This window comes from Aquarana catesbeiana, linkage group LG08 (assembly GCF_042186555.1).
Source record: "Aquarana catesbeiana isolate 2022-GZ linkage group LG08, ASM4218655v1, whole genome shotgun sequence".
In the NCBI taxonomy this organism is placed as follows: Eukaryota; Metazoa; Chordata; class Amphibia; order Anura; family Ranidae; genus Aquarana; species Aquarana catesbeiana.
Window position 1 is genome coordinate 276,531,828 of NC_133331.1, and position 15,841 is coordinate 276,547,668.

Sequence of the window (15,841 nt, forward strand, 5' to 3'; positions counted from 1 at the left end):
CGTGTTGGGGATCCCACGTGTCCGATCCCGCCAGGAAGCCGACACTGCACACCGCTAATCACAAGCATTGAGACACTTCCCAGTTCGCAGCTGCACAGACCGGGAGATGTCTCACTGCCTTTAATTAGCGGTGTGCAGTGTCGGCTTCCTGGTGGGATTGGCCAGGTGGGGTCCCAAACACGCCCAAGCCCATCTCACTGACAGAGGAGGGGGGAGAAGAAGAGATTGCTGTAGTGACTGAACAAGGAGAATCTGGGACTCTTCTCTGGATTTAGTGTTTATTACTCACCTGTGCTGATCTCTGGAGGGATCTCCTCCTCTTTACATGGATCATCACCCTTTACACACGACTCTTCTTCATCTTTAATCATGTTTTCATCCTGAATGACACAAAAAAAATACAAAAAATTACATTAAGACTAAACTGAATGTTAGCACTGTGTTAAACTTAACATAAATCAGCATATAATATACAGTCAAGAAGATCCAAGATGTTACCTGATAATCCCGAGGGATCTTATGATGTTCCTGTGCAGAATACAGAGGATGGAGACATCTATCCGGGGTATTTCTGTTCCTGAATCCATCTGTGAGAAGCACACACTGGCAAAGTTAAAGTACATGTAAACCATAACTGATTAACATTTCGTTTTTAACCACTTCAATACCAGGCACTTTCACCCCCTTCCTGCCCATGCCAATTTTCAGCTTTCTGTTGCTCTTTAAATGACAATTGCGCGTTCATGCAACACTGTACCCAAGCAAAATTTTTATCATTTTTTTGAGACAGATAGAGCTTTCTTTTGGTGGTATTTATTAACCACTGGGTTTTTATCTTTTGTTAAATGATAAAAGACCAAAAACTTTGGAAAAGGCACTGATAGGTGGCACTGATGGGCAGTGATAGGCTGCACTGATAGGCGGCATTGATGGGCACTGATAGGCTGCACTGACGAGGCAGCATTGATGGGCACTGGTAGGTGACACTGATATGCAGCACTGATGGGCACTGATATTTAGCACTGATATTCTACACTGATTGGCACTGATGATCAGTGCTCTGATTATCAGTGTAAATTCCCCTGTTACCAGGGCCGTCTTTAATATTGACTGGACCCTGGGCAAACATTTTCTTGGGCCCCCTCTTCCATGCAATTTCACTCTCCACATGCTTTGAGACATACAATAAATAGGAGCTAAACTCAAAATCAATTTACTGAATCAGATCAGGCAGCAATTGCGATTGGTTTCCAGAGGTTACAGTGTATCAATACCTCTCACTGACTGGCTGTTAGAGGTTACAGTACACATTGTGGCTCACTGTTTATTTTCTAGAGGTTACAGCACATGACTTCTGCTTGTTGATTGGTTGCTAGAGATTACTGTACATCAATACCGCTCACTGATTGATTGCTAGAGGTTACTGGACATCTATACCACTCACTAATTTGTTGTTAGAGGTTACTGCACATTATTACTGCTCACTGATAGTTTCCTAGAGGTTACTGCATATCCTTACCACTCAATGATTAGTTGCAAGAGGTTAGTGAACAGCATTACTGCTCACTGATTGGTTGCTAAAGGTTACAGCACATGATCTCCTCACTGCCTGCACACTGCCTGCACACCATGGACTGCGGAGGTGAGGGGACCCATCAATAGACAGGAAACTCCTAGGATTCTTAGGACTCCCAGGATCAGTGGCAATGCTGAGGGAGAGAGGGTGTGATCAGTGGCAATTCTGGGGGTTTGATGGGATCAGAGGAGGTGGGGGGGATGGGATTAGTTAGAAGGCAGTACACTGTGGCAAATTCTGAATCATGTAGAGCAAAGCTGGAAATCTTTGGCAAGTATATAGTGGGGGATTCTACCACTGTAATGGGGAATTTACAATGACCCCCCCCAATGTGAGGGGGGATTTACACTGACTATCAATGTGAGGGGGAATTTGTACTGACCACCATGTAACAGGGATTTTTCTACACTGACACCAATGTAATAAGAGCATTCACACCAACCACCAGTGTAAGGGGGAATATACAATGACCTCCATGCTATGCTGCGTACACACAATCGTTTTTCTCGTCGGAAAAAGATATGCCGGCTTTTCCGACGGGATTCCGCTCAAGTTTGCCTTGCATACACACGGTCATGCAAAAGTTCGCTGAAATTACGACCGTCAAGAACACGGTGACGTACAACACTACGACAAGCCTAGAAAATGAAGTTCAATGCTTCCGAGCATGCGTCAAATTGTTTCCGAGCATGCGTAGGGATTTTGTGTGTTGGAATTGCCACAGACGATCGCATTTTCGGATAGGAACTTTTCCCAACCAAAAAAAAATGGAGAGCATGCTCTCAATCTTTTGCTGGCTGGAATTCCACCAGCAAAAGACAGATGGAGCATACACATGGTCGCATTTTCCGATGAAAAACTCTCATCGGTCTTTTGCGGTCCGAAATTCCGACCGTCTGTACGCGGCATAAGGGGGAATTTACACTGACAACCATTGTCAAGGAGATTTGTACTGACCACCAATGTAAGGTGACACTTCTACATGACCACCAATGTTAGGGGAGATTTACACTGACCACCAATGTAAAAGGGGATTTACACTGAACACCAGTGTAAGGGCTATTCTCCACTTACCACCAATGTAAAGGGATATGTACACTGATCACCAATGTTATGAAGAATTTACACTGACAACTAATGTAATGGAGGATTTTACATCAACAGCCAATAAAGGGGGATTTATACACTGGCCATCAATGTAAGGGGGATTTACACTCACCACCAATATAAGGGAGGACTTAAAACTGACCACAAATCCAAGTTTGGATTTTTTAAACATTACCAATATAAAGAGGCGTTTCTACACTGGCCACCAGTGCAATGGGGATTTACACTGACCACTAATGAAATAGGAGCATTCACAGTAACTACGAATGTAAAGAGGGATTTACACTGACCACCAGAGTAAGGGGGACCTTCACAGTGGCCACTAGTGTGAATGAAAGGATTGTACACCAAGCCCTAATGTAATGAGAAGATTTACACTGACCACCAATGTAATAGAGACATTTAGCCTGATTTCACATTTGTGTGTGTCGGGAATACATGCAAAATCGCTTTCCTGACACCACAAAAACATGCTGTCCTTTGGAAGATACACAGCAGTGCCATTAATTGACACCCTCATGCATCGGCACCAAAATTCAGGGTGCTCTGGCCCCATGTTATTTTGAAGAAGGGTTCCACCTCCAATGTGTTTACGTTTGCAGAACAGGCTGATATTAGACTTAATGACTATAGTTGTAGGCAGGACTTTCAAGCATGCTCCTTTACCTCCCCAGTGGGCAGCATTCAGCAGAAGTGATGGTAGATATGACCTCAGGGGGACATGATATACATAGGAATACCTCCTCTAGTTACATATCAATGCCACGGTCCACGACTATTTACATATCAATGCAGGTGAGTCATCTGTACATGGTAATAGGCAGAGCTGGACAGCAGCAACAGAACTTTACACTGAGATATCAGGACACAGCACGGGCCTAAAACTTCAAGGAATAAGGGAAATTAAACTGGGATAGTTGGCAAGCATGAGGCAGCTGCTTTGGGCCCCACAACAATGATGGGGCCCAGGGCAGCTGCCTCTTTTGCCCTACCTTAAAATGGCCCTGTCTGTTACCACAGGAAAGCCGGTTATTGGCTTTCCTTTCCTCAGACACTGACAGCGTTGAGGAAAGGAAATGCAGAAAACCGGCATTTGTTTACATGTGATCTGCTGTGATTGGACACATGGCTGATCACATGGTAAAGAGCCTACGTCATTGGCTATTTACTGCGATCGTTGATGTGCTGTTTCCAAGGCACACAGCACACCACCAATCGCTGCATTGCACGCCCAGAATGGTAGGACGTCATAAGACGTCCTCCCAGAACAAAAGCGGTCCTGCCCGAAAGTCATTCTACAATACTTTTGCAGAGTACTGTATGTGTTGCAATTTAACCAATTGCTAAATGTGCTATAGCCAAAAGACGACTACAGCGCCAACAGCTAATTCCCCTGGGGCGCGCTTCGGTTCTTCAGAAACAGCTGATCACAAATCGCAGTAAAGGGCCAATTACAGTGGCCCTTTACCATGTGATCAGCTGTGTCCAATCACAATGTAAGCAGACTTGTCCGTTATTGGAATTCCTTTCCTGATTCACAGCATGTGGAAAGGATAGCTGGTAATCGGCAATTCATACAGGAGACATTTACATTGATAATCAGGGCAGCGTCACCAGTGCCCATCAGTGCAGCCTCATCAGTGCCTCCTCATCAGTGCCCATCAATGCCACCTCATCAGCACACATCAGTGGAGAAAAAATGCTTGTTTACAAAATTTTATAACAGAAATGTTTTTTTTTCTTACTCAAAATTTTTGATTTAGCAAATAACATAAGGCACAGTGATAAGCTAAAGGATAGCTCTATCTGTCTAAAAAAAATGTTTGTGTACAGAGTTGCATGACCGCGGAATTGTCATTCAAAGTGCAACAGCGCTGAAAGCTGAAAATTTGCCAGGGCTGGAAGGGGGTGATAGTACCCTGTAGGCAAGTGGTTAATGGGAAACTATTTGGGCCCATTCATACCTAATGTATACGTTTGTTACTAGGTATGAGCTATCTTGCCAGGAAGTGGTCAAAGTCAACAGCCAATCAACGCACTCCTAGCCCTGCAGTTACACATATAAAAGAGGCGTGTATACTGTATGTGTGGCTGCAGGGTGGGCAATGCCTCTGCTGCTTATGATTGACTGTAATGCCTCGTACACACGATCGGACTTTCCGACAACAAAACCGTGGAATTTTGTTCGAAGGGTGTTGGCTCCAACTTGTCTTGCATACACACGGTCACACAAATGTTGGCCAACAATTACGAACGTAGTGACGTACAAGACATACTACGTGGTTTTTCAGCTCTTTAGCGCCACTCTTTGGGCTCCTTCTGCTAAGTTTGTGTCAGTAGAAGTTTGGTGAGTGTTGATTCGCGCTTTTCAGTTCGTTTCTGAACGGCCATTCGTCAACCAGAGAAGTTGCAGAATCGGAGGAGATAATGTGTTATTTATTATTGTATTTTTTTTACTTTAACATTATTTTTTTTGGTTGAATAATAATGATTTGATTTGGTATATTTTCTATATTTTTGGATGCATAGAATGCACTTTTTGGTTAAGTTCTATTGGCAGATAGCATGTCTAATTTTATTTGTTTTCTTTTTTTAATGCACAATAAAAAAATAGTGGATAATAATACTTGGCTCTGTGTTTTACTTCAAATGACAGCTTGGGAGCAGGAAGTTACATTTTAAAAAATACAATGTAAAATTGACAAGGGACACCAACATAGTTGTATCTTTGATCTTAAAAACTAGGGGATAATGGTGTTGTGCTAACTTGCACAAATAAAAAAACAAAAAAACATAATAATAATAATCTTGAGATCACTAGAAAAAAAAAGCCTTTGAAAATTCGTTTGCAATAACTCCATCAGTATCACCAGCAAAGCAGCTTCATTATTATCCCATTAAAGAAGAAGAGAATTGTGGGCTGCATTTGGAGATTTCTTAATTTGCCGCGTCACGAATGTCAATTCTCCATTACGAACGCTAATTTACAAGACAGACCGCTTCTAGCTCGTCCTTGCTTCAGAGCATGCGTGTTTGTACTTTGGACTTGTGTACACACAATCGGAAAATCCGACAACAGACATTGGTTGGCTGAAAATTTGAGAGCATGCTAGCCAACATTTGTTGGCGGTAAGTCCGACAACAAATGTCCGATGGAGCGTACACATGGTCGGACTTACCACCAACAAGCTCACATCCAACATTTCCTGTTGGAAAATCAGATTGTGTGTACGCGGCATATGATTTGATAGCTTCCTGGTGGTATAGATCTGGTGGTATAGATCTGGTGGTATAGATCTGGTGGTATAGATCAGACTTGTGTGCCCATGGAGCAAAGTGTTTATTACTCACCTGTGCTGATCTCTGGAGGGATTTCCTCCTCCTTACATGGATCATCACCCCAAACATACGGCTCTTCTTCATCATCCACTTTATTAGAATTCAGACCTTCACCCTGGATAAGACACAGTTCCTTATATTTATGCTGCAATGGAATAATATCAGTTTTAATTACAAATCTTAACTTCTGGTACCTGATCCTCTTTAGGGATCTCCTGATGTTCCTGTGTGGAGTCCCGGGAATAAAGAGGACGGGGACATCTCTCTGGGGGATTTCTGTTACTGGATCCATCTGTAGGAAACAGAAGCATTGACTTAATACATTAGGGGATTTAACCACTTGACCTTCATGACCAGGCCTTTTTTTGCAATACGGCAATGCGTTACTTTAACATGCTACGCTGTACCCAAATAAAATGTATGTCATTCCCCCCCCCCCCACAAATAGAGCTTTCTTTTGGTGGTATTTGATCACCTCTGCGGTTTTATTTTTTTAACTATAAACAAAAAAAGAGCGACAATTTTTAATAAAAAAATAAAAAAAAAAAAAAAATATTTCTTACTTTCTGTTATAAAGCATATCCAAAAAAAAAAAAGTAAAAAGTTAAATTCTTCATCAATCTAAGCCAATATGTATTCTGTGACATATTTTTGGTAAAGAAAAAACCCAATAAGCGTATATTCATTGATTTGTGCAAAAGGTATAGCGTCTATAAAATAGGGAATATTTTTATTAATTTTTTTAATTTTTTTTTTACTAGTAATGGCAGCGATCAGCCACTTACAGCGGGACTGCAATATTCACCAATACAGTGATCAGTGCTAAAAATATGCACTGCCATTGTACTAATGACACTGGCAGGGAAGGGGTTAACATCAGCGGCGATCAAAGGGTTAACTGTGTGCCTAGCCAGTGTACTGTGTGAGTTGCTTTTACTAGGGGAAGAGATGGGATTTATTCATTGCTTTGCAGGAACACAAACTCCATCCCTTCCCTCCTGTCAGAACGGCGATCTCCTTGTATACACAGGCAGACCGCAGTTTTGTGTCTCTGCTGACGATCGATGGGTGCTGGAGGACATCGAGTACCCTGCACCTGCCGATCTACTTCCCCTGTATAAAATTACAACTGAAGCAAGTTGCTGGCGATGCGCGCCCCTTATCTGGAAGTGTCGGATCATGTATATATATATATACGTGATTCGGCACACAGGTGCTGCTTTGTTGCGCTAAAACTGCTATATTGCGGACTTAAAGTGGTTGTAAACTTCCATCGATTATTTGTACCTAAAGGATAGCCTTTAATAAGGCTTACCTATGGGCAGGGGCATTGCTAGTTCTACAAAAGATCTGGGGCTAGAGCCCATAGCAGCGTAGTAAAGAAAGTCATGGGCGGGCATACACATGTATGTAGAGCCCCCCTTACATCAGGGTCCCCAGAGAGCCTCCCCCTTGCATCAGGGTCCCCAGAGAGCCCCCCTTACATCAGGGTCCCCAGAGAGCCCCCCTTACATTAGGGTCCCCAGAGAGCCTCCCCCTTAAATCAGGGTCCCCAGAGAGCCTCCCCTTAAATCAGGGTCCCCAGAGAGCCCCCAACTTACATCAGGGTCCCCAGAGAGCCCCCAACTTACATCAGGGTCCCCAGAGAGCCTCCCCCTTAAATCAGGGTCCCCAGAGAGCCCCCCTTACATTAGGGTCCCCAGAGAGCCTCCCCCTTAAATCAGGGTCCCCAGAGAGCCTCCCCTTAAATCAGGGTCCCCAGAGAGCCCCCAACTTACATCACTGTCCCCAGAGAGCCCCCAACTTACATCAGGGTCCTCAGAGAGCCCCCAACTTACATCAGGGTCCCCAGAGAGCCTCCCCTCCTCTTGGGGACCCCTGCAGAGACTCGGGGCTATGTGCCCCAGATTCAGGGCTATAGCCCCAAAAGCCACCCCCTAGCGACGCCACTGCCTATGGGTACTGTAAATATCTCCTAAACGAGCACCGTTTAGGAGATATTTAGTTTACATGCAGCGATGACATCATGCGCTCTAAAGGAACAGCCACCCGTGCCGTTTCTTCAGAGCCCTGTGCCGTGACCGGCAGCTCCTGCGCGCATGCGCAGGAGTAACTTGACGCAGCTCTGGCCAATCCCACAGCCGGAGTCTGTGGATCCAGAAGGAAGATGGGTGAAGATGGATGCAGCCTCCAGAGGTGACAGTGCATTGGTGGAGGGTTTTGTTTGCAGGTAAGTTTCACATAATATGCTAGTATGCGATGCATACTAGCACATTATGCCTTTACTTTGCAGGTCAGAAAAAAAAAAGGCCAGCTTTTTTTTTACTCTTTAAAGGGGTAAAGCGGACCTTCAGTCATTTTTTCACCAATTAAATCTTCTGCCCTTGTTTTAACTTTGGAAACATTTTTTTCTGCCAGTAAATACCTTATACAGCCCACTTCCTATTTCTTGTCTGGTAAAAAGCCTAGTCTTATGACATCATGCACAGATATTTTGCCAGGAAGGGAGGAGCGGGGGGTGGTGAGTTATAGGAGGGCCAATGAGAGCTGCAGAGCTGGAGGTGTGTGTCTGTGCAAATCCAGGAAGTGAACAGGCAGCAGCTTCAGCTGCCCACAGTTAAAATGATTGCAGCCAGATTCAGTGGAGGGAGATTTCTGCAGCATATTTGGCAAGTACAGAATCACAGTATATATAAAATAATATATAAAATAATATGCAAAGTGGTTGGAGGGAAGCTTCAGAATGGCAAAGATGTTTTTTTTTACAAATTATGTGAGCAGGCTGCAGTTCCTCTTTAACTAAAACTGGAGCAGACAGAATCTGAAGCAGCAACACATAGTAACCAATAATCTTCTAGCTTCACCTTGTTTAGTTAAAGGGGTTGTAAATCCTTTGTGTTTTTTCATCTTAATGCATTTTATGCATTAACACCTGGCAGTGACCCCCCCCCCCCCCCCCCATTTTACTTACCTGAGCCCTGGAGTTTGACCCGGTGGGGATGGGCTGTCTCTCTGCCCAGGGTTCTCGGCTCTTGATTGGATAGATTGATAGCAGCGCAGCCATTGGCTCCCCCTGCTGTCAATCGAATCCAATGACGTGGGGGGCGGGGCAGAGTCATACATTCGGGGGGAGCACGCCTGCAAGGTAACCCCGTCGGGAGAGCACTTCTCCCAGGGGGTTATCTAATGCGGGGAGGAGCCGCGAGAGCCACCGAGGGACCCCAGAAGAGGAGGATCGGGGGCCACTCTGTGCAAAACAAGCTGCAGTGGAGGTAAGTATGATATGTTTGTTATTTTTTTTTAATAATCAAAGCTTTACAATCACTTTAAGATTTAAAAATGAAAGCTAGAAGCCGACTGGTTGCCATGCACAGCTGCTACAGATTCTGTCGGCTACAATCTTAGTAAATTCAATTATTTCTATGTCTTTATATCAGAGGATGTGGGCATACCTCCCAACTTTTTGAGATGGGAATGAGGGACACCTATCAGCAAAAGTATGCAGGCATAGGACACACCCCTGGCCACACCCCCTTAAAGGAGAATTGTACAAAAAAACAAGATTGGTTAAAAACCACAAGTGCTTTATTTTACCACTACTATTCCTTTATATTGGCTGCTGGAATTTACAAATGCAGAAATTTAGAAATCAGATGAAAGGTTTAGCGCTGGAAAACACTTTTTGATAGACAAAAAGTGCATTTTATATACAACTCTATAGATCAGACCAAAATGAGGGACAAATGAGGTGGAATGAGGGACAAAGGGACATTGCTCCAAATCAGGGACAGTCCCTCGAAATCAGGGACAGTTGGGAGCTATGGATGTGTGTATCTAGGTGGATCCTCAATACTTCTCTCCTTTACAAGAAATGAAAGTCTCCTCTTACCCGGTGATGTGAGGGACGTCCTTGTAGAGATCCTTGTGTCCTTCTATACACTCCCACTCCTCCATGGAAAAATAGTGTCATCCTGACACCTTAGAGCAAGGGTGGCAAACTCAATTTCATCATGGGCCGCATCAGCATTATGATTGCCCTCAAAAGGGCTGGTTGTATCTTAGATGTCCAGTGCATCCCCTCCCCTTACATTAGATGTCAAGAGCCACCCCACCATCAGAAGTTGATTCCCCCACTCTCCCTTACATCACAGTGCACCCCCTTTCCTTATGCTGCTGCTGGGAAGAAGCTGGATGCATTGCTTGAAAGCAGAAAGTAAGGGTCTGGAGGAGGACTAGAGCTCTCCTGCAGCTGCACGAGAGGTGCGAGGGCCACATAAAATGACCTGGAGGGCCGGATTCAGCCCGCGGGCCTTGTGTTTGACACCTGTGCCTTAGAGGAACCTGACATACTGTCTCCAAATATCGGAGGATGTGTGTATCTAGGTGGATCCTCTATACAAGAAATGAAAGTCTCCTCTTACCCGGTGATGTGAGGGACATCCTTGTAGAGATCCTTGTGTCCTTCTTTATACTCCCACTCCTCCATGGAGAAATAGTGTCATCCTGACACCTTATAGGAACCTGACATACTATCTCCATATATTGGAGGATGTGTGTATCTAGGAGGATCCTCAATACAATAAATGAAGTCTCCTCTTACCCGGTGATGTGAGGGACGTCCTTGTAGAGATCCTTGTGTCCTTCTATACACTCCCATCCTTGTAGAGATCCTTGTGTCCTTTTATACACTCCCACTCCTCCATGGAAAAATAGTGTCATCCTGACACCTTATAGGAACCTGACATACTATCGCCATATAATTGGAGGATGTGTGTATCTAGGAGGATCCTCAATATAAGAAATTAAAGTCTCCTCTTACCCGGTGATGTGAGGGACGTCCTGTAGAGATCCTTGTGTCCTTCTTTATACACCCACTCCTCCATAGAGAAATAGTGTCATCCTGACACCTTATAGGAACCTGACATACTATCTCCATATAATTGGAGGATGTGTGTATCTACGAGGATCCTCAATACAAGAAATGAAAGTCTCCTCTTACCCGGTGATGTGAGGGACAGCTGGTTCTCCATCATGATGTCCTTCTACAGATCCTTGGGTCCTTCTCCCATGTATCTGAATGTCTGCTCTCGCAAGAAAGACTGCCCAGCAAAGCTTATGCAGTAATAAAACTATAAAATAAACACTAAAAAATAACACCTTTTTCAGATGTCATGTGACCAAATGCCTAGGCAGAGGGGACCTTAAAGACCTCCATCCTTAGACCTATTAAGCAGGACAGGTGCTTTGTAAATGTCCCAGAAGTTTTCTCCTTCCTGACTCCCATTCTAGTTCCTTTCTGCAGGTGCAACAAACGATTCCATTCCTCTCAGATAGTCGTATGTATATGGCTTCAAGAAAAAAGACGCACTTATTCAGAGAATACGGCTCTAGCACCATCAGAGCTGACCATCTAATGTTCTACACATCCGAGGACTTGCAGGAAGATGAGTATTTGTTGATTTGAAATAATCCCCCCCCATCCAGTCCACACACAGTGCTGATACCCCTTTCTCTCTTCTTCCTCTCACTATAAAAAGACATTCTTTTTTACACTTCTGGTCTACAACAAAATGGCACTAAGAACACTTCCTTCTCTCATATGGCAGACTGCTGCCCTCTGCTGGTGACTCTGGAATAAACGTCTCTGCATTCATTTGGTATCGGATAGATCTCAGGTGTCAAAAACTAGGCCCGCGGGCCGAATCCGGCCCTCCAGGCCATTTCATGTGGCCCTCCCACCTCTCCTGCAGCTGCAGGAGAGCTCCACCCCTCCTCTGGTCCTCCTCCAGACCCCTACTTTCTGCTTTCAAGCAATGCATCTAGCTTCTTCCCAGCAGCAGCATAAGAAAAGGGGGTGCACACTGTGATGTTAGGGAGAGTGGGGGACTCAACTTCTGATAGTGGGGGGGCTCTTGACATCTAATGTAAGAGGAGGGGATGACCTGGACATCTAATCTTACAGATACAACTGGCCCTTTTGAGAACAATCATGGTGCTGATGAGGCCCAGGATAAAGTTGAGTTTGACACCCCTGGGATAGATGGCAAATACCACATCATGACCTCAGAGATACAAGTCAGGGAATTTGGTAGTAGTGAGGTTGATTTACTAAAAGCGTGCAAAATCTGGTGCAGCTCTGCACAGAAACCAATCCGCTTCCAGGTTTTATTGTCAAAGCTTAATTGAACAAGCTGAAGTCAAAGGCTGATTGGCTGCCATGCAGAGCTGCACCAGATTTTGCACTCCCTCGTTTTAGTAAATCAACCCCACTGTGTTTCCGAAATTGTCAGAATCAAAAATAGGAGTCTGAAAGGTGTGCACATGCGATTTACAAATCATAATTCCCATTTACTGTCTATCCAATAGCACAAGAATGCCGCATAAGCAGGAGTGTAACTACAGATCATGGCATACTATGGCAAAATTTTGATGAGGCCCTTGGAGCCTGCTCACATAATTTGTAATAAAAACATCTTTGCCATTCTGAAGCTTCCATCCAACCACTTTGCATATTATTTTATATATACTGTGATTCTGTACTTGCCAAATATGCTGCAGAAATCTCATTCCACTGAGTCTGGCTGCAGCCATTTTAACTGTGGGCAGCTGAAGCTGCTGCCTGTTCACTTCCTGGATTTAAACAGACACACAGAAGCACACCTCCAGCTCTAATTGGCTCTCTTATGACTCACCTCCCTTCCTGACAAACTCTCACGAGAGTGAGAGAGAGTTGTGCATGATGTCATAACCCTAAGCTTTTTACCAGACAAGAAACAGGAAGTTGTCTGTATAAGGTATTTACTGGCAGAAAAAAATATTTTACTATCCAAAGTTAAAAGATTTAATAGATGGAAGGATGAAAACATGACTGAAGTTCCGCTTTAAAGTGGATGTAAACCTGATTCATGAAATCTGACCTGGGCACATATATCTGCAGTGTTTACTTATCTCTCTCCAAAGCCCTAAGTGTCGTGTCTTTCTGCTGCTCCATTCTTCTGTTATCATAACTTCTGACAAGTTCTCCGACACAGGAGATAAAAGCAGCTGGAAATTTGTGTCAAGGAGGGAACTTAGAGATAGATTAGCAGAGAGCTTGTCTATTCACAGAACAGCTCTGCAAGTTTCTTCATGGAAGGGGGGGGGGGGGGTGTGCCTTTCCTCCAATCAGCTCTCACACATTGTATGCCCAGACTCCCCTCCCACTGCTGGAAGGGGAAGGAATTTTTCTAACACCATGTATACTTTTTAAAGAGTGTGGAAAGATGAAGACAACAGATATACTGTACATGTAGGGAGATTTGTTCGATTTCTGAGTATCATTTGAGGCTGTTCACTTCACTGGGAACATGTGAGGGTTTACATTCACTTTAACATAAGGCATGTCTATATCAGTAATAGGTAGCAGGAGAGCTATCAGCATAGCCAGTACATTACTAGGGACAAGAGCTGTGGCTGTACACTCTCAGGTTAGGTGGGCATCTGTGCAGGGACTTACCTTTGACTCTTTATTGTTCAGTTAATTACCATGTCCTCCTCAGAAGCTCACATGTCTCTTTCAGCATCTCAGGACCTCAGTGTAAATTATAAACCCACCTACCCGTAGCTTTTTTTTTTCAGAGAATACTGTAGGTGCAGGAACTCAGCCATGCCATCACTCGCCAAACACCAGGAGAGAGCATGGCGCATCAATTGGTGGGTGTTGCCAAATTGCAGTGGGAGTGTTTTAAATGGGCATTAAATACCAAACCTGTATTATGTACAGGGTGCTGAGTTCTGGGGTGTACTACGTACAGAGTGCAGGGTTCAGGAGTGCGCTGCATACATAGTGCAGGTGTAAGGAAAGGCCTAATGTGCACAGGCTAAAACAGGTTCCTTTTCGTGCTCGCATTGGGTATTGGCTAATGCATATGCAAATTTGCTTGCACACACGCGAGTTGTCACGCATTCTCGTGCGCGACGGTGCCCACGTGCACCTGTGACAGATGTTGGGCTATTTAACCACTTGCCGACCAGCCGCCGCAGTTTTACTGCGGCAGAATGGCACGGCTGGGCGAAACGAAGTTATGTTACGTCGCTTCGCCCTATGGCCACTAGGGTCCACGTGCCGCCGGAGGCGCGTGCCCGCTGCTCTCCCCCGGAGCCAATGCGAGTGCCCAGCGGTCACGATCACCGCTGGGATCCCGCGATCACTGCTGACACAACGAGAACCGGGATCTGTGTGTGTAAACACATAGTTTGCGGTTCTCTGAGGGGAGAAGAGACACATCGTCTGTTAATACAGAGTATGAACAGCGATCAGTCAACCCCTCTACACAGTCCCCTCCTCCCTTCAGTTAGAACACACACTAGGGAACACAATTAACCCCTTGATCGCCCCCCCCCCTAGTTAACCCCTTCACTGCCAGTGACATTTTTACAGTAATCAGTGCATTTTTATAGCACCGATCGCTGTATAAATGCCAATGGTCCCAAAAATGTGTAAAAAGTGTCCGATGTGTCCGCCATAATGTCCCAGTCCCGATAAAAATTGCAGATCGCCGCGATTACTAGTAAGAAGAAAAAATAATAATAAAAATGCCATAAAACTATCCCCTATTTTGTAGACGCTATAACTTTTGCGCAAACCAATCAATATACGCTTATCGCTATTTTATTTAGCAAAAATATGTAGAAGAATACATATCGGCCGAAACGGAGGAAAAAAATTGTTTTTTTATATTTTTTTGGGGGATATTTATTATAGCATAAAAAAAAAATTGCGTTTTTTTCAAAATTGTCGCTCTTTTTTTGTTTATAGTGCAAAAAATAAAAACCGCAGAGGTGATCAAATACCACTAAAAGGAAGCTCTATTTGTGGGAAAGAAAGGGCGTCAATTTTGTTTGGGTACAACGTTGCACGACTGCGCAATTCTCAGTTAAAGCGACGCAGTGCCGAATCGCAAAAAGTGCTCTGATCAGGAAGGGGGTAAAATCTTCCGGGGCTGAAGCGGTTAAAGTGGGGTTCCACCCCAAAAAACAAAAATACCTGAAGAATTCTAAAAAAAAAAAAACAAAAAAAATTTGGATATATATTTTTTTTTTACTTACCTCTAAATGCCTGTTGCTAGGTGGTCCCTCGTAGTCTGCCTCTTCCAGTGCCTGGGCTGGTGACATCACTTCCCCCTCGGCACAGGAAGGGCTCGGCTCTGCTCCCTCCCTCCTGTCAATCATCTGGGACCCATTACAGGTCCCAGGTGATTGAGCGGCCAATCACGGCGCGCGGCGCCGCTCGCGCATGCGCAGTGGGTGCCAGGCTGTGAAGCCACAGCCCGGCGCCCACAGTTGAAATGCCGGCACCGACGAGCGGAGGGGAGGGGGACGAGCAGGGCTTCTATCCAGGGACAGGTAAGTGTCCAATTAAAAGTCAGCAGCTGCAGTATTTGTAGCTGCTGACTTTTAAATTTTTTTTTTTTTTAATGGACCCCCTGGGCGGAACTCCTCTTTAAGGACCAAGCCTATTTCTGACACTTGTTGTTTACAAGTTAAAAATCATTATTTTTTGCTAGAAAATTACTTAGAACCCCCAAACGTTATATATTTTTTTTAGCAGAGACCCTAGAGAATAAAATGGAGATTGTTGCAAAACTTTATGTCACACCGTATTTGCGCAGCGGTCTTACAAATGCAATTTTTTGGGAAAAAATACATTTTTTTAATAAAAAAATAAGAAAACAGTAAAGTTAGCCCAGGTTGTTTCTATAGTGTCAAATATAATATTACGCCAAGTAAATTGATACCTAACATGTCATGCTTTAAGATTGCGCACGCTTGTGGAATGGT

The 15,841-nt window shown here is 44.3% G+C and overlaps 1 protein-coding gene across 1 annotated transcript in view; it reads right to left on the reverse strand.

The window, feature by feature from the left end:
- The window catches only part of LOC141106745 (uncharacterized), a 75,152-nt gene that overhangs the window by 42,327 nt on the left and 16,984 nt on the right, over window positions 1-15,841 (reverse strand). The window contains exons 9-12 of the mRNA XM_073597673.1: window positions 6,217-6,314; window positions 6,035-6,137; window positions 499-587; window positions 290-380 (exon numbers count right to left, since the gene is read on the reverse strand). Coding sequence (XP_073453774.1) covers window positions 290-380; window positions 499-587; window positions 6,035-6,137; window positions 6,217-6,314 — 381 coding nt within the window. The remainder of the gene's footprint in view (window positions 1-289; window positions 381-498; window positions 588-6,034; window positions 6,138-6,216; window positions 6,315-15,841) is intronic.